The sequence below is a fragment of the Hemitrygon akajei genome, chromosome 28 (genome assembly GCF_048418815.1).
Source record: "Hemitrygon akajei chromosome 28, sHemAka1.3, whole genome shotgun sequence".
NCBI lineage: Eukaryota > Metazoa > Chordata > Chondrichthyes > Myliobatiformes > Dasyatidae > Hemitrygon > Hemitrygon akajei.
The window spans coordinates 31,577,740-31,603,411 of record NC_133151.1 but is presented as its reverse complement, the minus strand read 5'-3'; the positions used below and the strand labels follow the sequence as shown (position 1 = coordinate 31,603,411).

The 25,672-nt window shown below is 42.2% G+C and overlaps 1 protein-coding gene and 1 pseudogene across 1 annotated transcript in view; one reads left to right on the top strand and one right to left on the bottom strand.

The window, feature by feature from the left end:
- The window catches only part of LOC140717799 (histone H2B-like), a 49,025-nt gene extending 40,058 nt beyond the window's left edge, over positions 1 to 8,967 (top strand). Inside the window, exon 3 of the mRNA XM_073031523.1 lies at positions 8,314 to 8,967. Coding sequence (XP_072887624.1) covers positions 8,556 to 8,930 — 375 coding nt within the window. The 5' untranslated portion in view covers positions 8,314 to 8,555 and the 3' untranslated portion in view covers positions 8,931 to 8,967. The remainder of the gene's footprint in view (positions 1 to 8,313) is intronic.
- LOC140717854 (uncharacterized) overlaps positions 1 to 25,672 on the bottom strand; it is a 966,201-nt pseudogene that overhangs the window by 788,428 nt on the left and 152,101 nt on the right.

Here is a 25,672-nt window from a genome sequence, read left to right as displayed (position 1 = left end):
TTTCTTACAGCAGTATCTTACCCAGGAACAGGCCATTTCAGATGTAATCTATGTAATGAGGTGGGATTACAGAGAGATCTTGTGGTGAAGGATCTCTGAAGAAGTGATCACAATGAGGGAGAACTCCAGACCACAGATTGAGAGTGAACACCAGGGTTCAGGTTTGAGGTCAGGGTTTTCCTTCCACTAGATGAGCTGCCAAGCATGGCTGACGAGCCCATCTGCCCATAGCAGTTGGTTATAGGATGCTAGTAAACCGATTTGCACCTTCCACGGACACTAGAAACAGTTCCGTCGGGCTTAGTAGCTAAACCATATGTAAAAGTCAGGAGCTGTATTTGGCTGACGGAGGCAATTTGAGGCACGCACCATTGGCAGCATTGAATGGGAAGTGGGAGAATGTCCCATTACCACCCCATCACCTGTTAAGACAGCTGTAAGGCTGCCGGTATATGTCAGTATGTGAATGGGAAACTCAGTTGGAATGGGTTGCCACCAGCAGATCGTGGTTGTTGCAGCTCTCAGAGCAAAGTTACTTGATGCAGCAGTACTCCAATCTGCTTCTGATTAAATCTCTCATGACAATCACAGCTCCATTCTCATCTCTCTTTGATATTTCCCCTTTTGTGTTTTATCCCATCGGGAGGAACACCTGAGGATCTTGAGACCACTCCTCCCCGTGTCTTCTTTCCCTCCCCCTTTCAGCATCACTGTCCCTACATGTAAAGTGTCTATGAAAAGGATTCATGCCCCTTGGAAGTTTTCATGTTTTATTGTTTTACAATATTGAATCACAGTGGATTAAATTTGGCTTTTTTTCACTGATCAACAGAAGAAGACTCTCGTGTCAAATGGAAAACTGATCTCTACAAAGTGCTCTAAATTAATTACAGATATAAAACACAAAATAATTGTATATGTATTCACCCCCTTTAAAATAACACACCAAATCATCACTGGTGCAGCTAATTGGTTTTAGGAGTTACATTATCAGTTAAATGGAGATCACCATTTGCAGTCAAGGTGTTTCAATTGATTGTAATAAAATTGCACTACTGTTGGTAGTCAGTATCCTGGCAAAAACTACACCATAAAGACAAAAGAACATTCCAAGCAGCTCTGCAAAAAGCTTATTGAAAAAGTACAAGTCAGGAGATTGATACAAGAATATTTCCAAGTCACTGAATACCCTTGGAGTCCAGTTCAGTCATAGAAACAAAAAAACCTACAGCACAATATAGGCCCATCAGCCCACAATGTTGTGCCGAACATGTCTCCACCTTAGAAATTACCAGGCTTACCTATCGCCCTCTATTTTACTAAGCTCCATGTACCTATCTAAAAGCCTCTTAAAAGACCCTATTGCATCCACCTCCACCACCATTGCTGGCAGCCCATTCCATGCACTCACCACTCTCTGTGTAAAACAACTTACCCCTGACATTTCCTCTGTACCTACTCCCCAGCACCTTAAACCTGTGTCCTCTTGTGGCAACCATTTCAGCCCTGGGAAAAAGTCTCTGACTATCCACACAATCAATGCCTCTCATCATCTTGTACTCCTCTATCAGGTCAACTCTCATCCTCCTTCGCTCCGAGGAGAAATGGCCAAGTTCACTCTACCTATTCTCATAAGGTATGCTCCCCATTCCAGGCAACATCCTTGTAAATCTCCTCTGCCACCTTTCTATGTCCTGCATATACTTCCTGTAGTGAGGCAACCAGAACTGAGCACAGTACTCCAAATGGGGTCTGACCAGGGTCGGGTATAGCTGCAACTTTACTCCTGGGCTCCTGAATTCATTCCCACGATTAATGAAGGCCAATACACCATATGCCTTCTTAACCGTGGAGTCAACCTGCGCAGCTGCTTTGAGCATCCTATGGACTCAGACCCCAAGATCGCTCTTATCCTTCACACTGCTAAAAGTTGACCTAACTGGACATGGTCCATTCCCTGTACATTTGTATGCCTGTCTTAATACAGGACTCCCTTACTCTTATACTCAACACCCTGACCAGTGGGGACCAGCATTCTGTAAACCGTATCCCGTTTTGTGGCCACGTTCAGTGAACTATGTGCCTGGATCCCAAGATCACTCTTTACACCAATGCTGTGAAGGGGTCAGTCATTAACCTTATACTTTCTTCTTTCATTTGACCTCCCAAAGTGCAATACCACATTCCCTCCCAGATTAAATTCCTTCTGCAACTTTTCTGCATATCTGTTTGTGATCTATATCCCACTGTGTGCATAATCAATATTTACACTGTCCACAATTCCACCAATCTTGCTGTCACATGTAAACTTATAATCCACCCATCAACATTTTCATCCAAACATCGATATATATCACAAACAGCATAATTCACAACATCAGTCCTTGTGGATCACCACTGCACACGGACTTCCAGCCCTACATAGTGTTACGTACCCCGTAACTGGGTGTCTAACCAGCAGAGAAAGAAGAATCCGTTGGAGTCTGCTGGTACCAAACTAAAGGTGTTTATTAATAAAAATAAGCAAAACCATATCAATAATGCAAATATACATATAAAACAAGTTAGCAGTGATAAACCTAAAAGTGTAGGAATAATAATAATCAATAATAAACAAGCTCTATCGATGTCTAAGGGTAAATGAATTGTCATAGAATATAAAGTACAGTTCAGTTCATGAGTGCTGAGGTAGTTATGCTTGTTGAGTTGTAATTGTTGGGGGAGAGAGAGAGAGAGAGCGAGCGAGCGATAAAGCAGTTGCAGTCAGCAAACCTTCCTGTTGCCTTTTGATTCCGTTGCACCGTGGTTATGGTGGTCATTCAGCTTTGACCCTTCTGTCCTTCTGCTAGACTGTTCTTCTGGGGTGGACTCGTCACTCTGGCATGAGTGGACACACACACAAGTCCCCACCGGCCCTGCTTTTATACTGATTGCCTTAATGACCGACCTCCTGGTTCGGTCTTCGAAGCCCCCTCCTTTCTTGTGGGTTCCAACAATCAGTGTCCACTGGCGTGTCTGGAGGGTGCCTCTCCAGACCTGTCTTTTATCCCAACCAACGTGGTCTCAGCTATCCGTCAATTCTGAATGACTGTGTCCATCAAATCAGGCCACTCCTTCAGTCCACTGAGGAATGTTTATGAGCAAACTATTGTCCTTGCAGCAAAACAGTAAATAATTCAAAAAGGAGTCACAATACAGTTAATCTGCAATTTACCTCTCTCTCTTATCTGTCGCAGATGTTCTTGCCTGTCTTTCATCTCTCTTTCTTATGGTCAGCATAACAACTGTAATTGTTCGTGGTTTTCAGGAGGGGGGTTGCGAATGGTTAACCCTTCACCCCATTGTCCATCAGGTCTGTTCATCACTCATAACAATAGCCTTCTGAGGAATCCATTTCTGAATTGAAATTGCAATTTATATTGAATCCCACAAAGGTCTATAGAGATCATGTCCACAGACTTGCCCTCATCAAGCACCAAGATGTTGGGACTGACTCTTTTTACGTTATATGTCAATGATTTCTTTGCCCATTCTCTTCATCTGCCTGTCCTTCCCTATTTCCTCAAAAATAACTCCACCTCCACCTGTCTCTTATAACCATATAACAATTACAGCTCGGAAACAGGCCATCTCGGCCCTTCTAGTCCATGCTGAACGCTTACTCTCACCTAGTCCCACCGACCTGCACTCAGCCCATAACCCTCCATTCCTTTCCTGTCCATATACCTATCCAAATTGACGATGGATTTGATGGATTTGTTACCGAATTTTCAGATGATATGAAGAGAGAGGTGGAGGCGCAGATATTTTTGAGGAAATAGGGAAGGACAGACAGATGAAGAGAATGGGCAAATAAGTGGCAGATGGAATACAGAATTGGGAAGTGTATGGCCATGCACTTTGGTTGAAGAAATATTAGGGTTGACTATTTTCAAAATGGAGGGTAGATACAAAAAATGAGATGCAGAGGGATTTGGGAGTCATTGTGCTGGTTCTCTAAAGGTTAATTTGCAGGTTGAATCTTTGGTGAGGAAGGCAAATATGATGTTAGCATTCATTTCAAGTGGACTAGAATATAAAAGCAAGGCTGTAATGTTGAGATTTATGAAGTACTGGTGAGCTCTCACTTGGAGTATTGGGAGCAGTTTTGGGCCCGTTATCTTAGGAAGGATGAGCTGAAACTGGATGGGTTTCAAACGAGATTCTCAAAAATGATTCCAGGATTAAACAGCTTGTCATATGAAGAGTGTTTGATGGCTCTGGGCCTTTATTCCCTAGAAGTTAGAACAATGAGGGATGACTAATTGAAACCTATCGATGGGTAAAAGGCCTTGATAAACTGGATATGGAGAGGATGGGGGTGTCTAAGACCAGAGGACACAACCTTTTAGAAGGGACATCCTTTTAGAATGGAGATGAGGATGAATTTCTTTAGAGAGAGTGGTGAATCTGTGGAATTCATTGCCAAAGGCGGCAGCTGTGGAGGCCAAGACTTAAGGTATATTTAAGGCAGAAGTTGATGGATTCTTGATTGGTCAGTGCATGAAGGGATACAGGGAGAAGGCAGGAGATTGGGGCTGAGAGGAAAATGTATCAGCCAAGATGAAATGACAGAGCAGAGTTGATACGTCAAATGGCTTAATTCTACTCTTATAACTTATAATGTGTATCACCACCACCGAACCCTCGATCAATTTTGTCAAGTGTGATCTGCCCACACAAAACCATGCTGATTGTCCTTAAGCAAGCCATGCCTTTTCAAATGTGGATAAATCTTGTACCTCAATATCAAAATCGGATCTGCTGGTCTTTAAACAACTCCCACATGTCAGATGTGGACTTGTCTGACAGTGGCTGCTCCCAATCAATGCCCCTTGGCTTCTGTCTTACTCCGTACTAACCTGCCCTCCTGCAATTCAGTACCTTCATACAAGATCTGATTTTATTCATCCTCATCAGTAAGAAAACAAATAAGATCCCAGAATATTCACTGACTCTTAGCTGTCAGCTGGCCTGGCTCATTTCCCAAAACTAATTCCTCCTGTTCTCTCCTCTCGTTGGGCTCTGTACATAATGTTTCAAACACTCTTAAAAATCTTGTACATCTAAGTATTAAGCAAGTTCCAATCAATTCTAGGGAAGATAAAGTCCATGCACTGGTCATTGGGGGCCAGTATGATAATCCTATCAGTGTAACTGCAGATTGCCTCTGTAAATGAGCCCTCCAGTTTGTTGTGACATTCCCAGTGGGGTAACCTCTGCTCCTGTTAAACCCACCCGATCACAACTCATGTGTAAAACAATGAAACCCAGGAGGGATGAGCTGCCAGCCCTGTCCCTCCAACAACAGAATACTCCTAATGTTGAAATAAACTCATTTCAGCCCACTATGTATATTAGACTGACCTTGGCTCTCGTTCTTTTCAGACTGTCTTGTCATACATACATTCTCCCACTTGCTACTCGAGTTCAAACTCGGCAGTGACACCATCAAACCTCCTGGTGAGGATATCGGTTCCCCTCCGGTTCAGATGCAAATGGTCTTGTTTGTCCCGGTCTCCCACCTACCTGGAAGGGAGCCCATTGATCCATGAATCTGAAGCCCTCACTCCTGCATCAGTTCCTCAGCAACAATTTTAAACTGCACGAAATATCGATTTCTCACCACATTCAGCACAAGGTTTGGGGCATAATTTCGAGACTGCAATCCTGGAGGTCTTGCTTTTTTTTTACCGAGTTCGCGAAAATCACTTTCTAGGACCTCATCCCTGCTCATTTAACCCCTTCCGTGTAGCACGAAGAAAGCTCCCCTCCTCAATGTACCCGTTCCACCTTCCCTTCGAGAGGCCTTGTAGCTGAAGCCCCACCCACTTCACACCAGCTCCTCAGCCACCACTTTACCTGGGCTTTAGAAGACACCAGAAGCGTGGTCTATATATCCTTATATCTGCCTATGTATCCTGTTCCTTTATGTGACCGGACTGTCATTTCCAGCGCGACCCAGAGGAGCAATTGTTCTGATGAATTAACCCTCTCATCACTGGAAGTGACTGCACCCTCGGCCACCAATTGCTGTGTGTGGGGGGGCGCTCGCACTGGTCATGGGGCCGGGGAGGGACAGACCGAGGTCCTCGCCTATTTGCGAAATGGAAAAGCACTTCCTATAATTCAAAGCAGGAGAATCAGCAAATTGCCAGAAATCTTCCAGACTGTACGTGGTGTGTGAGTGAGTGTTTTTTTTCCGCTCGAGCGCTGTGTTGCGGATAAACCGTTGGAAATTGGCCGGTGTATTAAAGTGAAGGCGGAGCTGGACGATGAGAGGCCGCTCTCGGCTCTGTCCGTCACTCTGACTCTGTCTCCTCCCCTCCCCGCCTCTGTCTCTCTGCGCGTTTCTCGGGCAGGTCGGGGCGCTGTGTATAAAAGGAGACAGCAGCAGTCGGTTTGTCACTGAGCAGCGACCTGAGTGAAGCAGCATCATGTCTGGCAGAGGGAAAGGAGGCAAAGGACTGGGCAAAGGCGGAGCCAAGCGGCACCGTAAAGTGCTCCGTGATAACATCCAGGGCATTACCAAACCGGCCATCCGCCGTCTGGCTCGCCGTGGCGGCGTCAAGCGGATCTCGGGTCTGATCTACGAGGAGACCCGCGGGGTGCTGAAGGTTTTCCTGGAGAATGTGATCCGGGATGCGGTCACCTACACTGAACACGCCAAGCGCAAGACGGTCACTGCCATGGATGTGGTGTACGCTCTGAAACGCCAGGGCCGCACTCTCTATGGCTTCGGCGGCTGAAAAACTCCCACTTCCTTCCGAGCACAAAACAAAGGCTCTTCTAAGAGCCACCCACCGCTTCACAGAGGGAGTCGTGTCCACAACATTTTAATTATTTTTATCAATACAGTAGGCTGAGTTACATTTGAAACATTAATCGGTTCCGCTTGAAATATACCTGCGATTCTGCCTTTCCAGTCGGTGATTACCTCAAATCCTGAATGCATTAAGATAATCTTAATCTTTTTATCTGTCTCGGACAGAAATCAGTTTACTCGTTCAGAGAAACGATTCCGTAATTATGCATTTGAATCTTATCTGAGGGAATTAGACATTAAATATATTAAAGGTGACATGCATTCAGGATGGAAATGAGATGATATATCTTTAATCAGAGAACCAAGAACTTCTGTATTCCCTGTATAAGTAATCTGGAGCCTCAGGTGCTGGGTTGTGTCAAAGCTGAGATCACCAGTCTCTGGAAGAGTTTTTCTCACTAAGTCCATAAGACCATAAGATATAGGAGCAGAATTCAGCCATCGAGCCTGCTCTGCCATGTCATCATCACTGATCAATTTTTCCTCTTAGCTCTTATCTTCCCTTGTATCTCTTCATGCCATGACCACTAAAGAATCTATGAATCTCTGCCTATACCCAGTGATTTGGCCTTCATAGCTGCCTGTGGCAAAACATTCCACAGATTCACCACTCTCTGCCTGAAGAAACTCCTCCTCATCTCCATTCTAAAAGGATGCCCCTCTATTTTGAAGCTCTGTGGTCTGGTTTTAGACACTTCCACCACAGGAAAAATCCTCTCCACATCCACTCAATCAAGCCCTTTCACTATCTGATAGGTTTCAATTCAGTAACCCTTCTTTCTTCGAAGTTCCAGTGAAGAGAGGCCCAGAGCCATGAAACACTCTTCATATGACAAGCCATTTAATCCTTGTAAAATTCTCCATTTGTGACGTCATGTCAGCAGAAAAAGTTCTGGATTTCAGAGATTTTTGTATTTCTGAATTATGGACGAATCTGCACAACCTTAATTTACTAGTTTGTACTGCAGTAAACACTGTTAATTTAACCCATGCAATCCCAGGCACACAGATGCAAAATAAAGACAGATGTAAATTTAAAGTAGGGAAGTTGAACCCTACTTGGAGGTGAAGCCTGATTACTAGGCCTCAGAACATTGTACTCTCCAAATGGTAAAAATACAGCCAAGTAACAAGATCTCACATTCCCACACATGCAGAATTACATGCCTCTCATTATCTTGGTCCATGGGATAAACGCAAGACAGTGTTTCTTGTCAATGTTGTGTCTGATGCAATGTGTCTGTGATGCTGCTACAAATACGTTGTTCCTTTCGCCTGGGCATAAATAAACTCGATTTGAACTTTACATTGAAATGTCCAAATCTCTCCTTCGCTCTGCTGCTGCCCTGTGTCACGAACTAAACGTCTTAGTGTTTAATTTGACAATATTTCATCTGATTTTATTTGCATTCTGCTTTTGAAATTTGCGTTTCCCTTTTCAATTTCAGCCCGCACCCCCGCCTGTCTCTGCCCTTCTGTACTTCCTCCCGCATTAAAGGACAGCGGTAACCGCCACACATTGTCGCCGCTTCCCATCCCCCTGCGTTCCGATTGGTGATTCATTTCTCTAAACAGCCAATGGAAATGCTCAACATTCCCATCCTCATTAACATACCACTTTGGGCGCTGCCTATTTAATCCGCGCTCCAAACAGCTTCTGCTTATTATTGTGTTTGAAACCGACGAGGAAATGCCTGATCCACCGAAACCCGCTCCCAAGAAGGGCGCCAAGAAAGCTCTGTCCAAACCGGCGAGCAAGTCTGGCAAGAAGCGCAAGAGGTCGAGGAAGGAGAGTTACGCCATCTACATCTACAAAGTGATGAAGCAGGTTCACCCCGACACCGGCATCTCCTCCAAGGCCATGAGCATCATGAATTCATTCGTGAACGATATTTTCGAGCGCATCGCGGGTGAGGCTTCCCGCCTGGCCCATTACAACAAGCGGTCCACCATCAGCTCCCGGGAGATCCAGACCGCCGTGCGCCTGCTGCTGCCCGGGGAGTTGGCCAAGCACGCCGTGTCCGAAGGAACAAAGGCGGTGACCAAGTACACCAGCTCCAAGTAAAGACAAGTTTACTGACAAAACAAACAGGAAAATCAAAGGCTCTTTTAAGAGCCACTAACAGTTTCATTAAAAGAGTCACAGACTATTGAGACATGGATTTGAGGTAAATTTTAAAAATTCTTTTTGATGCGATCATTCAGAATCTTATCTCCGTTACTCAGAACTTGCTGTCCACTCTTCAGTAGAATCCCGATTTCTCTGTTACATTCCTGCGTACTGCACAGGCACGGAATCGTGACGCACCCCTTCCCTGTCATTTCCTCTCGGTCATCAGGATTCTCTGAAGAAGGCACTAATTATTGTTTCTGGTTTAATTACTTTGGGGAATGCAGTTCATTAAGCTTTGTCCCATTTTGGTTACTTCTCTGAACCGCATTCCAACGCGAGAGTTGAATACTCACGGTTCGTTCAGAGTATTTGTTAAAGCTCCTCTTTCTGAAGGGCCCACGTTGGTAAACTGACTTGAGTTTACACAAAGACCGTCCGCGAACAGAAGCTGAGAATCTGTTTTATTCCAATCATTTATCAATTGAAAGAAATCGGTGAACTAAATCTCCAGATACCGTCGCAATATTAACTACACTTGGTTTAAATGTGTCGGACTTCAGTAACGGGGGTAAAGGGTCGACAAGCAAACCTGTTTATAGTTTAATTGCAGCAACAAAGGCCTTTTTGGCGGTCTTTTGCAAATTTCGGTTTATTTCGGCGGTGAGACGATTATTTTCCGCGCTTATACCGTTGCTGTGTCTTGATTGGTGAATAAAGCAGCTCTCTGATTGGAACATTTTCTCTTTCTAATCAGATAAGGCACTGTTTAACCAATCATAAACGCCCCGCTACATTCCTCCAGACGGTATAAGAAGGTCGAACGCGCGTATTTCTAGAAGCCAGAATTTTTAATGGTTTAGACTTCAAGTTTATTTCTGATATATCTAATCTATCTGATGTATGTATTCAGAAAACCTGGTTGTTACCACATTTAAATTTTCCTTCCAGGATTATATTGTAATTAGGCGTGATAGATTAGTTGGTAGAGGAGGTGCTGTTGCAAATTTTATACAGAAAGGGAGAAGGCATACAGTTGTGGATGTAAATGAAATGTATGAGACACTTGTAGAAGTATTTGATTCAACAAGTAGCGACATTAAAGAGGTATATTATTATAACCATTGTGGAAAGCTTTCGATTGATTTGTTGGAGAGTATATGTAGCTCCAGCTCACTAAGGGTTGCATGCTGTGGGGATTTTAATGCATAGAGTTCACTGTGGGGTTGTTCTCAGAATGATGGTCATGGTTTGATTGTAGAAGAGTTTTAGATATTTCACATCTTGTGTGTCTTACTGGTGGGACAGTTATGAGATTTAATGTTCATAATAGTTCTGAAATTGCTGTAAATTTAACTTTAGTTTCAAACATTCAGGCTGCAGTGAGTGAGTGGAATGTCATGAGAGATGAAACATTGGGGAGTGATCATATTCCTCTATTTATAAGCCTGGGTTTAGATTTATATCGGGGACAAGAAGCCACTTTCAGGAGGTGGAATTTTGGTAAAGCAAATTGGAGAAGTTTTAATGTTTTATGTGATGAACGGAGCATCTGTGTGGATTGAATGTTGAGGATGATGTGGATTTCTGCAAAGAAAGGTTGTCACATTATTCCTCAAATTTGCTGGAAGAGATTCATATTAAAAAGTGTATTAATAGGAGAAAGGCTGTACCATGGTGGACGGAGGAGTGTGCTGAGGCAATTATTGAGAGAAATATGGCATTTCGGAAAGTTAAGAAGTATCACTTTCCACGTGATCTTATTAAGTGTAACAGGTCACAGGCCGTGGTGAAGAAAGTAATGAAGGTTGTGAAAAAGATTTACTAGAGGTCATATTGTGCTAGAATTGGAAGGACTATTAAACTTGGAGATGCTTGGGGAATGATTAAGAAAATGGGGGTGAGGGATTCATAGGGTTCCCAGTATTGATTAAAGAAGGTGATACAATTGTTACTGAATTGGAGAGGGTTTAGTTACTGGCTCAGTCATTTGCTGTAATTCATAATCAAGATAATGAAGAGACTAAACAATGTAGGGATAAGCTTTTAGGAGAATACCCTGATGTGTTGGAAACCAGCTGTAACAATGATAGTGATGCAGAGTTTTCTTTGTGTGAATTTACGAAAGCTATTAACAGTACAGGTCAGACGGCTCCAGGAAAGGATGATACATGTTATTGCATGTTTAAACATATGGCCACAGCTCTCTTGAGATAATACATTTTTGAATCATAATTGGATTTCAGGCCATCTTCCCTCATGGAAAATTGCAATTGTAGTGTCCATTCTAAAACCTGGGAAACCCCTGTTGGATCCTACTACTTATAGACCAACATCACTAATATCCCATTTGTGTAATCATATGGAATATATGGTAATAGAATTGTTGAATGATACTTTGGAAATGGGAGGTGATGTGCTGTTGTTAATATACTGGATTAATTTGAGGGGGCAGGTGCTGGTTCCACAACACATGTCCCAAAAACAGTCAATGTTTTTATGCAGAAAACTCAGGATCTACTTCAACACAGCAAGCTTCCACAAACAATATACTCAATGGAGATGTCAACCCATGGCCTACTATACTGTCGCAATGAGGCCACACTCAGGTAGGAGGAACAACACCTTGTATTCTCTCTGGGCAGCCTCCAATCTGATGGCATGAACATTGATTTCTTGATCTTCTGGTCATGCCTCCTCTCCCTCATCATTCCCCATCCCCTTTTCCCTCTCGTTACCTGCCCGTCACCTCCCGCGGGTGTTCCTACCCACTTTTCTTTCTTCCATGGCCTTCTGTTCTCTCCTATCAGACTCCCCCTACTCCAGCCCTGTATCTCTTTCACCAATCAACTTCCCAGCTCTTTATTACATCTCTCCCCCTCCCAGTTCCACCAATCACTTTGTGTTTCTCTCTCCCCTCCCCCACCTTTAAAATCTACTCCTCATTGCTTTTTCTCCAGTCCTGCTGAAGAATCTCGGCCCAAAACGCCAACTGTACTTTTATCCACAGATGCTGCCTGGCCTGCAGAGTTTCTCCAGCATTTTGTGTGTTCAACATCTACAGATTTTCTCCTGTTTATTACTCAATGTCAACAGGCATTTTGTACGACAACTGTCAAAGTCCCACTGACTTAGAAATGCAGATATGAAACTCAAGGTTCAGCAGATGCTGAGAATAAACTGCAAAGTAACACACACAAAGTACTGCAGGAACTCAGCAGGTCAGGCAGCATCAAAGCAGAGAAATAAACAGTCTAGATAGGATGAAGTGCCTTGGCCCATAATATTCACTATTTATTCCTCTCCATAGATGCTGCCCAGGCCACCGAGTCCCTCCATCATTTTGCAAACATAAATCTCTTTTTTTTCAGTCAATCAGTTTCCAGATGTTGCTGAACTTTCATTTGTAGCCTCATCCTGCTGATCTGGTTCCCTGCTTCTACTCCCCATAAACTGGAGCCTCCATCACATCTAGAGCCACAAAGCCCTCATTTGTGCTGACCCCACTTGTTTCTGCTCCATTGGATATTTACCCATTTCACACAGGAAATTGGAAGCTTAAATTGGAAACAGATGTTCTCAGGGAAAAGTATGGAAGAAATCTGGCAAATGTTCAGGGAATACTTGAGTGAAGTTCTGCAATAGTACATTACAATGAGACGGGGAAGTATTGGTAGTGTGCAGGAACTCTGGTGTACAAAGGCAGTAATAATTCTGGTCAAGAGAAAAGAAAAGCTTACAAAAGGTTCAGAGAGCTAGGTTATGTTAGAGATCTACAAGATTAAAGGCTAACAGGAAGAAGCTTAAGAAGGAAATTTGAAGAGCCAGAAGGGGCCATGAGAAGGTCTTGGCAGGCAGGATTAAAGAAAACCCCAAGGCATTCTACAAGTGTGTGAAGAGCAGGAGCATAAGACGTGAAAGAATAGGACCTATCAAATGAGACAGTGGAAAAGTGTGTATGGAACCGGAGGAAATAGCAGAGGTACTTAATGAATACCTTCCTTCAGTATTCACTATGGAAAAGGATTTTAGTGATTGTAGTGATGACTTCCAGCAGTCTGAAAAGCTTGAGCATGTAGATGTTAAGAGAAAGAATGTATGTGCTGGATCTTTTGGAAAGCATCAAGTTGGATAAGTCACAGGGCCCAGACAAGATGTAACCCAGGCTACTGTGGGAGGCGAGGGAGGAGATTGTTCAGCCTCTGGCGATGATCTTTGCATCATCAATTGGGATGGGAGAAGGTCCAGATGACTTGAGGGTTGTGAATGTTGTTCCCTTATTCAAGAAAGGGAGAAGAGATGGACCAGGAAATTATACAGCAGTGAGTCTTACCTCAAAGTGCTTGGTAAGTTGATGCAGAAGATAGAGAGGCAGGATTTATGAACATTTGGAGAGGTATAATTTGATTAGAAGTAGTCAGCATGGCTTTGTTCAGAGCAGGACGTGCCTTATGAGCCTTATTGAATTTTTTGAGGATGTGACTAAACATATTGATGAAGGAAGAGCAGTGGATATAGTGTATATGGATTTCAGCAAGACATTTGATAAGGTATCCCATGCAAGGCTTATTGAGAAAGTAAGGAGGCATGGGATCCAAGAGGAAATCGCTTTGTGGATCAAAAAATGGCTTGCCCACAGAAGGCAAAGACTGGTTGTAGATGGGTTGTATTCTGCACGGAGGTCGGTCACCAGTGGAATGCCTCAGGGATCTGTTCTGGGACCCTTACTTTTTGAGATTTTTATAAATGACCTGGATGAAGAAGTGGAGGGATGGGTTAGTGAGTTTGCTGAGGACACTAAGGTTGGAGGTGCTGTGGATAGTATGGAAGGCTGTCAGAGGTTACAGCGGGACATTGATAGGGTGTAAGACTAGGCTGAGAAGAGGCAGATGGAGCAACCCAGATAAGTGTGAAATGATACATTTTGGTAGCTCAAATATGATGGCAGAATATAGTATTAATGGTAAGGCTCTTGGTAGTGTGGAAGATCAGCAGGATCTTGAGGTTCGAGTCCATAGGATGCTCAAAGCAGTTGTGCAGGTTGACTCAGTGGTTAAGAAGGCATAAAGTGTATTGGCCTTCATCAAAAGTGGAATTGAATTTAGAAGCCGAGAAGTCATATTGCAGTGTTACGTACCCGTGACACGTGACGGTGGTACCCTTGTCACGTGACTGGGGTTGAAGTTATACTGGACATGAGGTAATGGTGGAGTGATGTCATTTTCCCGCCAGTAGAGGTCATGTGACAGGTTTTTTTTCTACAGGGTATAAAAGGAAGACCCACCCTGTCGGGTGGGGCAGTTCGTGGCTGGATTTGCCAAGATGACTTCATATCACTGTGTGATTTAATGTGATGACGCAGTTTAGTTAAAAATGAAGTTTTATATAATGCCTAAAGTTTAAAAGGTCAGAGCCAACGGTTTCTTTGCTAATGGAGAGTGAAGTTTGGAGATCAAGAAAAATCGATTTTCGATGGATTGACTTCGACCTTGTGTGATCCTCATTCGGAAGGATTTCGTTGACTATTCTCGCTGTTGACCCCTGGGATGACCAGAAAGGGTTTGAGAATAGTGTGGAAGAGAGGTCAGTCACTTTAAGTTGTTATATTTAATAAAATTCGACGTGGGAGTTCGACGCTGGGAATCGAAGGACATCGACGTGGAAGAGAATTTACATCGCTTTAAAAAGTCTCTCCTTTTAAAAGTACCGTGAGCTTTTGAACTGTCGGCATATCGTTATTTGAACTGTTTTCATTCGGCAATTCGCTTTGGAGAACTTTTTTTCAATACTACTTTAAAGACTGTTTGAGACTGCAAAGCTATTAAGAACTGTCTGACCAGCTGCCAGCAGCTGAGCTCGGACCATTGTTTGGGTTTGTTTACATTTGAAGGGGGTTTGTTATCAGTGTTTAATAAACGTGTTTTTCGTTATAAAACCCCTTGCCTAACTCATCTATATTATTGTTGCCCGAATACGTAACATAATTATGGGGGCTACGTTCGGAATTGAATTATTTGAGTTTGAAAAGTTTTTTGAATTTTGAATCGGTGTTTTGGTAACGGGGATTGCTCGATTTTTTTTTGTTTGATTGGCTTGTGAGTGGTATTCGGCAACGATGAATATTGATGAGTTTCTGGATTCGCCAGTCGCGGATTTGTTAGCGAAGGCGAAAAAAACTGAAGTCTCTGAACTTGCTAATCGGTTGCATCTTAAAGGGATCTTGCCAACTACTTCAAAAGCTGTAATACAGAGAAAGATCGCATCACATTTTGTGGCTTCGGGTCATTTTGAAGAATCGATTTTAGAATCGTTTCCAATAAGTAATCTGGAGATGCAGTTGCAAATTGAACAAATGATGTTAGAAAGGTGTAAATTGGAAGCTGAACAAAAGCAGAGAGATTTTGAATATGCAATGGAGAAGTTAAGGTCTGTAGAACAGTCTGCTGATTCTAAAAAACCGTTTGTTGCTAGCCAAGAAATTAAATTGGTCCCTCCATTTAGTGAAACAGAAGTGGAGAGATATTTTCAACATTTTGAAACTATTGCTCGGATGTCAGAGTGGCCGAAAGATAAATGGTCAGTGTTATTACAGAGTGTAATCAAAGGCAAGGCACGACACGTTTACACAGCTTTAACTGCTGCACAAGCATTAGATTATGATATTGTGAAGGAAAATATTCTCAAATCGTATGAATTGGTCCCAGAAGCGTACAGGGAAAGATTCAGGAGTTTGAAAAAGTCTGTGGAAAAGACTTATGTGGAATTTGCCTATGATAAAGCTATGTGTTTTGAGAGATGGGTTTCTTCTAAAAATGTAAATGAGGACTATGAGACTTTGAAAGAGCTGATTTTAATGGAGGAATTTAAAAGAAGCATTCCTGTTGAAGTAAGGACCTACTTAAATGAGAGGGATACTGATAAATTGCAGGACTGTGCTAGATTAGCTGATGAGTATGTTTTAATCCATAAGAATAAATTTCCTCAGGGCAGAATTTTTAAGAGGAAAAATAATATGGAGACTCCAGGTAAATTAGAAATTAAATCAGAGGTTAATGAGAGAGGTAAGGAGGAAGGAAAACCTGTGAAGGAAAGACAGTTTGGTCTTATTTGTAACTATTGTAAGAAGCCTGGCCATGTAATAGCTAACTGTTTCAAATTGAAAAAGAAAGAGAAGGAAGCAGTTCCAGATGCTTGTGTGCAACATACTAAAGCACCTGTAAAGTTACAGGGTTTGGTAAACACAAATGAGGATTTGTTAGAGTCTGACAAAGTTAGAAAGGGATATAATCATTTTATAACTGAAGGGTTTGTATCCTTGAAAGAAGGATCTACTCTGGTGCCAATAAAGATTCTTAGGGATACTGGAGCTTCTCAATCACTGATGTTAGATAGTGTGTTGAAGTTTAATGAAGAGAGTGATACTGGTGAGGTAAATTACATAAGAGGTGTTGGAAGTGATTTTATGCCTGTACGTTTACATGAAGTAAATTTAAAGTCAGGGTTAGTTACAGGATTTGTTAAGGTAGGATTACAGCATAGCTTACCTGTGAAGGGTATTTCTTTATTGTTAGGTAATGACTTGGCAGGTGGACAAGTTTTTCCTGAAGTGCATTTGACAATGGAATCAGAGGAACCAGAGGTGAATTCTAACACAGATTTTTCTTGTGTTGTGACTAGAGCAATGGCTAAAAAGATTGATGTGCAGAATGAGGTTGTTACTCATGACTGTTCAACTCAGGATTTGAGTTTTGAGGATGTGTCAGAAACTTTCTTACCTTTGTTGTTTGAACAAGATTCTGGGAGTAAGTCTGACTATGAAGATTTATCTCTGTCTCGGAAGGAGATGATAGCAGAGCAGAATAGAGATCCTGAGATTGTAAAATTAAGGGAACAAGCTTTACTAGGTAGTGAAATTGAGAAGGTGTCAGTAGGATATTACTTGGAAAAAGGAGTGTTGATGAGAAAGTGGAGGTCGCCTACAATTCCTGCAAGTGAGGAATGGAATGTTGTTTACCAGGTAGTTGTTCCTAAAGTTTATCGGAATGAGATTTTGACTTTAGCTCATAGTGTGCCTTTAGGTGGACATCAAGGGGTAAGGAAAACTGTGGACAAGATTTTAAAACATTTTTACTGGCCTGGTTTAAGAAAAGATGTGGCGATGTTTTGTAAGACGTGCCATACTTGTCAAATTGTGGGTAAACCAAATCAGGTTACACCAGTAGCTCCATTACAACGTATTCCAGCATTTGGTGAACCGTTTTCTAAAGTTATTGTAGATTGTGTTGGTCCATTACCAAAGACAAAAACTGGTTATCAGTATTTGTTGACTATCATGTGTACTTCGTCTAGGTTTCCAGAGGCAGTACCACTTAGGAATATAAAAGCTAAAACTGTGACGAAGGCTCTTATAAAATTCTTTACTTATTTTGGATTGCCTAAGGAAATACAAACTGATCAAGGTAGTAATTTTATGTCTGGATTGTTTCAACAGATAGTTTATAAATTGGGAGCTAAACAAATTACTTCGTCTGCGTACCATCCAGAATCGCAAGGTGCCTTGGAGAGGTTTCATTCTACTCTCAAGAATATGATTAGGACATATTGTGTGGAGAATGAAAGTGACTGGGATGAGAGTATAAACTTACTTTTATTTGCAGTAAGGGAATCGGTACAGGAATCTTTAGGTTTTAGTCCATTTGAACTTGTGTTTGGACATAGAGTTAGAGGACCTTTAGCTTTATTGAAGGAACAATGGATTAGTAAGGAAGTGCATACTAATTTGTTGGACTATGTTTTGAAATTTAAGGACAGGTTACATAGAGCTTGTAGCTTAGCCAAGGAAAATTTGAAGTTGGCTCAGGAGAAAATGAAGACTTGGTATGATAAGGAAGCTAGGATGAGGATGTTTAAGCCTGGAGATAAGGTGTTGGTTCTTTTCCCAGTGCAGACAAATCCTTTACAAGCTAGATTTCATGGACCTTATGAAATTGTGTCTAGAGTTAATGATGTAGATTATGTAATAAAAACTCCAGATCGTAGAAGGTCAACACAACTTTGCCACATAAATATGATTAAACCATATTTTGAGAAACAATCTGATACTGTGACTGTTGTGGTAAGTGAGAATGAGTTGGATTTAACTGGGAACATGATAGATGATTCATCTGACTTTCATTCTAAATCTAACATTGTTTCTGTTAGGTTACCTAATTCGACTATTTTGGAAAATATGGATGAGAAATTAGCACATTTACAGCTAGAGCAGAAACAACAGATGAAGGAATTGATTTTTAAGTATAAGGATTTGTTTCCAGATGTTCCGAGAAGGACTACTATAGCTTCACATGATGTAGATGTTGGAGATGCCAAACCTATTAAACAACATCCATATAGGATGAACATGGAAAAATGTGAACTTGCTGAGAAAGAAATTGAATACATGTTAGAGAATGATATTATTAGACATTCTAACTCGAATTGGAGTTCGCCATGTGTTATGGTGCCAAAACCTGATGGTAGTATTAGGTTTTGTACGGACTATAGAAAGGTGAATGCTGTAACGAAAACAGATGCATATCCAATTCCTAGAGTAGATGATTGTGTAGATAAGGTTGGAAAAGCAAAGTTCCTTACAAAGATTGATTTATTGAAAGGGTATTGGTGTGTTCCATTAACGGACAGAGGTAGAGAGATTTCTGCATTTGTAACTCCATCTGGGTTATATGAGTATAATGTTCTTCCATTTGGGATGAAGAATGCCCCAGGTACTTTTCAGAGGATGATTAATTCTGTGATTCAGGGTTTGAAAGATACTGATGCTTATATTGATGATTTAGTGACAGGAAATGATACTTGGGAAGCACACATTATTGCGGTGGAGAAATTGTTTGAAAAGCTTTCAAAAGCTAACTTGACTATTAATTTAGCCAAGAGTGAATTTGGACATGCTACTGTGACTTACCTTGGTTATGTTGTAGGTCGAGGTAAGGTAGCTCCTGTTCAGGCAAAAGTTCAGGCAATTTTGGAAATTCCCACTCCGACGGGGAAAAAAACTCTCAGAAGGTTTTTGGGAATGGTAGGATATTATCGAAAATTTTGTAAGAATTTTGCTAATGTTGCCCTTCCATTAACTAATCTTCTGCAGAAGAATGTGAAGTTTGTATGGACAGTGTTTTGTCAGGAAACATTTGAAAAATTGAAAACAATGATATGTGAACAACCTGTGCTTAAGGCACCTGACTTTGAAAAACCTTTTTCATTAGCTGTAGATGCTAGTGATGAAGCTGCGGGAGCAGTATTGATGCAAAGGAATGAGGGTGATGAGGTTGATCATCCAGTAGCTTACTTTTCTAAGAAATTTAATAAGCATCAAAGAAACTATTCAACAATAGAGAAAGAATTGTTATCTCTTGTTTTGGCTTTGGAATATTTTGAGGTATATGTTGGTACAACTCAAAAACCACTTATTGGTAACACTGATCATAATCCGTTAGTTTTTCTGAGTAAGATGAAAAACAAAAACAGAAGATTGTTAAATTGGAGTTTGATGTTACAAGAGTACAATATTGTGATAACTCATATTAAAGGTAGAGATAATGTGGTTGCTGATTGTCTATCTCGATATTGAATGTACAATGTTTTTTTTTGGAGTGGTTTTTTTTTATTGTAACACTCCTACTGTATTGTATATTGTGTATGTTATGTAATTTATACATTTGTTTTTTTTTTGTAAGTAATTGTTAAAATTTTTGTTCTTGTCAGACCAAAAATGTTTTTTTTTGGAGGGAGGTGTTACGTACCCGTGACACGTGACGGTGGTACCCTTGTCACGTGACTGGGGTTGAAGTTATACTGGACATGAGGTAATGGTGGAGTGATGTCATTTTCCCGCCAGTAGAGGTCATGTGACAGGTTTTTTTTCTACAGGGTATAAAAGGAAGACCCACCCTGTCGGGTGGGGCAGTTCGTGGCTGGATTTGCCAAGATGACTTCATATCACTGTGTGATTTAATGTGATGACGCAGTTTAGTTAAAAATGAAGTTTTATATAATGCCTAAAGTTTAAAAGGTCAGAGCCAACGGTTTCTTTGCTAATGGAGAGTGAAGTTTGGAGATCAAGAAAAATCGATTTTCGATGGATTGACTTCGACCTTGTGTGATCCTCATTCGGAAGGATTTCGTTGACTATTCTCGCTGTTGACCCCTGGGATGACCAGAAAGGGTTTGAGAATAGTGTGGAAGAGAGGTCAGTCACTTTAAGTTGTTATATTTAATAAAATTCGACGTGGGAGTTCGACGCTGGGAATCGAAGGACATCGACGTGGAAGAGAATTTACATCGCTTTAAAAAGTCTCTCCTTTTAAAAGTACCGTGAGCTTTTGAACTGTCGGCATATCGTTATTTGAACTGTTTTCATTCGGCAATTCGCTTTGGAGAACTGTTTTTTTCAATACTACTTTAAAGACTGTTTGAGACTGCAAAGCTATTAAGAACTGTCTGACCAGCTGCCAGCAGCTGAGCTCGGACCATTGTTTGGGTTTGTTTACATTTGAAGGGGGTTTGTTATCAGTGTTTAATAAACGTGTTTTTCGTTATAAAACCCCTTGCCTAACTCATCTATATTATTGTTGCCCGAATACGTAACAGCAGATAGAGAGGACCCTGGTCAGACCCCACTTGGACTGCTGTGCTGAGCTTGGTCGCCTCACTACAGGAAGGATGTGGAAGCCATAGAAAGGGGGTAGAGGAGATAGAGAAGGGTGTTGCCTGGATTAGAGAGCATGTCTTATGAGAATAGGTTGAGTTAACTCAGCCTTTTCTCCTTGGAATGACGGAGGATGAGAGGTGACATAACAGAGGTGTACAAGATGTTGAGAGGCATTGATCATGTGGATATTCAGAGCCTTTTTTCCAGGGCTGAAATAGTTCCCACAAGAGGACACAAGTTTAAGCTGCTGGGGAGTAGGTACAGAGGAGATGTCAAGGGTAAGATTTTTACTCAGAGAGTGGTGAGTGTGTGGAATGTGCTGCCGGCAATGGTGGTGGAGGCAGACATGATAGTGTCTTTTAAGAGACATTTGGATAGGTACATGGAACTTAGAAAAATAGAGGACTGTGGTAAGCCTAGTAATTTCTAGGGTAGGGACATGTTCAGCACAACCTTGTGGGCCAAAGGGCCTGTATTTTGCTGTAGGTTTTCTATGTTTCGATGTTCTGGAAAGATTTTACCCACACAAGGCTTCATCCTTGGTCCAGAGCTGTGAGGAATGAAGACTATTTGGGACAAAACACTAGTGAATTCATCTGCAGTTTCCAGAATGTTATGGATTTAATTCAAAGTAAACCTCTTGAGTCACCTGAGTGAGAGGTGAACAACAGGATGGAGTTGAAAGCTCTGGTGTGGTATAGGAACATGAGCTGGTACCAGATGGAATGAGTGGCCTCTCTACTGTACATTAGCTGTGTGACAGGCAGGAAGCACCTGAGACACAGGATTTGAAATAAAGCTGATTAATTTGTCATAGATCCACAATATTAATACCAGGGTATTTTAAGGCTAACACTAGCAGAACGAACCATCCAATGCTCAGTGACCGGGGTTCAGTCACAATATCAGCAGAATCTGACATTAACAGTTTCACATGAACTTCCAACTAGATTCAGTCACCATGATGGTTAAAATGTTCACCTAGAGCTTATTTCAACTTCCTCCCTGATGTGAAGTTGCCAGTGTTTCAGCAGGTGGGATGACTGAGTAAATTTATTTGCTGACACAAGACTGAAGTGGGTCCTCTATGTATTATAAACTCACTGGAGCCTCACAAAGTGGGTGAACTGAATGAATCTCTTCCCATGCTCGGAACAGGTGTGAAGCTATACTGAGAGACAGAGACATCTGAGCCAAGTCTAGCTGCTCACCGGTGTGATCCAGCTGATGGTGTAAGAGCTCATGTGACTGAATGAATCCCATCCCACAAACGGAGCAGGTGAATGGCCTCTCCGCCTGTGAACTGGCTGGTGTATCTGCAGGTTCAATGGCCTGGTGAATCCCTTGCAAAATGAGAGGTGGTGATTGTCAGTTTATTGGTATCAACTCTGTGGCCATTTATCAGGTCAGATCAAGGACATGTCCATGTATTGGGGTTCTCCTTGCTCAGACTGGCGTGCTGTCTTCTCAACCATCTCCTTCACATTCAATGATTGGTAGCCTTCAAATGCTGGGAACTGGCAGACATATCAGACCTGACACACTGTTGTGTTTGAAATTCTCAGACAGAAATTCTTTGCCTTTTCTACCCTGTGAAATGTTTGCAAAGAAGATCAACAGGTGAAAGACAATATATCAGCTAAGATTATTTTAGTATTTATGTTGATGTCTGATGTAACACTGTTACAGTGAGGCTGAACACAATTTGGAGGATCAACACTTCTAACTGGGAATAGTTCAGGCATAAGGACACAACATTAGATTCTGTTTTCCTCTCTGCCCTTTATCAAGCTGTGACTTGGCTCAGTTTGTCTCTCTCCATTAGTACAGCTTCACATCCCAGGTATCTCCCACAGACCTACTAAGAACACACATTTGTTGGCATTTGACGGTGGTAAACTCAGAGTCAACAATGCCATTGAACCTGAAGAGAATGTGATCGGGCTTTCTCGTTGCAGACTGACACTGTGGTATTCTTGTGATGTGAATGCTACTGGTACCCAGTATGTTATTGTGGGTTTTCACAAATAAAATGGCATGAGGCATTTTGTTTAAGGATAACCATAACAACTCATTTATTGTCCTCCAAACACAGAAACAACGCACGGTTTAAAAAAAATTCACGTAATTAACAACTGTCCAGCCTTTTAAAGAGAAACTTAACTCAATGTTGGTGATTGTTAATTCTGCATGTTTCCACCCATTACATTAATCTACACAGACACCCCATCCTCTCACTGCTCTCCCTCTGTGATCCTTATAGCAGTTTATTTCCTTTCAATGTCACTTGCAGAATGATATGGATGAACACATCAAGATCCCTCAGTGCTCCTAAGGGGGCTGCCATTTACTGCGGAGTTTCCTCCAACATTGGACCAATAAACCTCCTCACACTTGTCCAGATTAAACACTGTCCCCATTTCGCCATCCAGGTTTCCAACTGGTCTGCATCCAGTTCTGTCTGTTTGAAAACCTTCCTCACCACCCACAACTGCATCAACATTCATGTTATCAGCGATCTGATCAGCCCGTGTGTGTTTTAATCTGATCAGACAGAGGCCCCATCATTGATCACTGTGGACACACTGGTTACATATCTAAAGTGAATATCATTCTCAATTCTATCAGCTGGTATGTTCCTACATGATACACACCATTCAAACCCTCCTACACAGAGGCTCGAGGGAAATTACATATTTATCACAAGCCCAGAGTTGGATTCAATGGTCTGGTCTTGTTGCTCTGGATGCTCTGCTGCAAAGTCCATTCAGAGTAGTTCAATGTAACCAGATACATCATCCCTGAGATACCAATATACAACACTGTGTCACAAACAAGAGAAAATCTGCAGTTGCTGGAAATCCAAGCAACACACACAAAATGCTGAAGGAACTCAGCAGGCCAGGCAACATCTGTAGTACAGAAGAAATACAGTCAATGTTTCATTCCAAAAACATTCGGCAAGACTGGAGACAAAAAGACAAGGAGTAGAGTTAAAAGGTGGGGATAAGGGAGCGAGAAAACAAGGTGATAGTTGAATCCTGAAAGGGTTGGAATGAAGTAAAGAGCTGGGAAGTTGATTGGTGAAGAGAGAGAAGGCCATAGAAGAAAGAAAAGGGGGAGGAGCACAAGAGGGAGGGGATGGGTGGGCAAGGTGAGAGATGAAAAAGGGGAGGGGAATTGGTGATGGGGGCATTACCAGGCATTCAAGAATTTGATGTTCATGCTATCGGTTTGGAAGCTACCCAGTCAGAAAATGTTGTTCTTCCAAGCTAATTGTGGCCTCATCACATTGTATGATTTTATTTCAAAAGGAAACTTGATTTAATCAAAGAGTTCAACTGTAAGAATGAATCTGGAATAATTTTATCCATTTACACTGCATGAGAGATTGGAAGATACAATGCGAGGTCCAACTCCCTCACAGTCCCAGAGACTGACAGATACAGAATGAACCCCACACTCTCACACTGTACCAGATTCAGACGGGTAGAGACAATCTGTTGTTTAACAAACCTGGACAACCCTCATCACCACCTCAGTAGCACCACTTTGACCACTTTACACTGCAATGGGCTCTTGTTGAAATTCTGTTCCCTCTTTATAATTCTGTAGAGTATGTTTTTATTGTGTGAGTGTTGTGTCTCCGATACTGTGTGTCTCTGAATCTGCTACAAACCAGTTGCATCTGACAATAAACGACTTTCAACCTCACTCAGAAATGGGTCTCTTATGCTGACAATTGGACCTTCGATCTCCTGCTGCCATGTTTCATTACGTAAATGTTTCATATTATCAAGTGTGTGTTTTTCTCATTCCATCTGCTTTTCTAGCAGACACCATAGATCGAATGGCCGAATACTGCGCCTGTACTTTATTGTCCATTTTGTATTTTAGATTGCCTTCCTGCCAAATTAACCGGCAGCGGCAACTCACCAGATCAGCGCCAGTTCCCAGTCCACGGTGTTACCTAAACGAACAATGGGCAGTGGAGAGATTTCTGATTGGTTGTGCTGTTCCTTCACATAGCCAATCAAATTATTTGACTGCATGAATCGTTTCTTCAAATAGCCATTGGGATTCCAAACCATTCCCATCCCTCATTAGCATACTGTTCGGGTGGGGGGCTGCCTATTTAATTTGGGCTCCCAGCCAGGTCTGCTTATTTCGGGGTCTGAAACCGACGGACGAAATGCCTGAGGCAGCGAAATCCGCTCCGAAGAAGGGTGCCAAGAAAGCTTTGCCCAAACCAGCGGGTAAGGCAGGGAAGAAACGCAAGAGGCTGAGGAAGGAGAGTTACTCCATCTACATCTACTGTTATGATACCAGCCCCCTCCTTTGTGAGAATCGTAAGAGCCCTAGTGAAGGGGGGGGGGGGGGGGGCGGTGGGTTCAATGACCCAAGAGAAGAGAGAGACGTGCTGAATCCCGCGTTCCACCGGGATGTAGAATAAGGCGACCTTGACTATTGTCTCATGAAGACCACGTGTAAAGCCCTCCGGCAAAGTGGGCTGGTTGAGAGAGAGATTGACATCTGCAACCTGATTGACACCTGCGATCCCGTGAGGAAGTATAAAGGAGGGTCTGGGGGGGACGATCCGTTCAGACGCACCAAGGAGACACGATAGCGATCCCGTCGTAGCGGGAAGCCATTCTGAAGGAAGCCACGTGCGTTAGATTCCGAATCGGGAGTCAGTTGCTGGAATCACGGAAAACCGCTTTTAACTAACAACAGGGAAGCCTGCTCCCCTGATTCCACGGTTTTGCTTCGTAAGGACCCGGGCAAGTGTTCCTTTTCTCACCAATCTCTCTCTCTCTCCAACACGGGAAACCCAGCGGTTCCCAAGAGGCTGAAGCCTGCAGACTTTTGAATGACTTTTATATTTCCAAATGGACAATATATTATCCCCTAGACAACGATAGAGCTTATTTCTGATTGATTATTACTATACCTGCGCTTTAGATTGAGTATTGACGACGTATGTTATCTG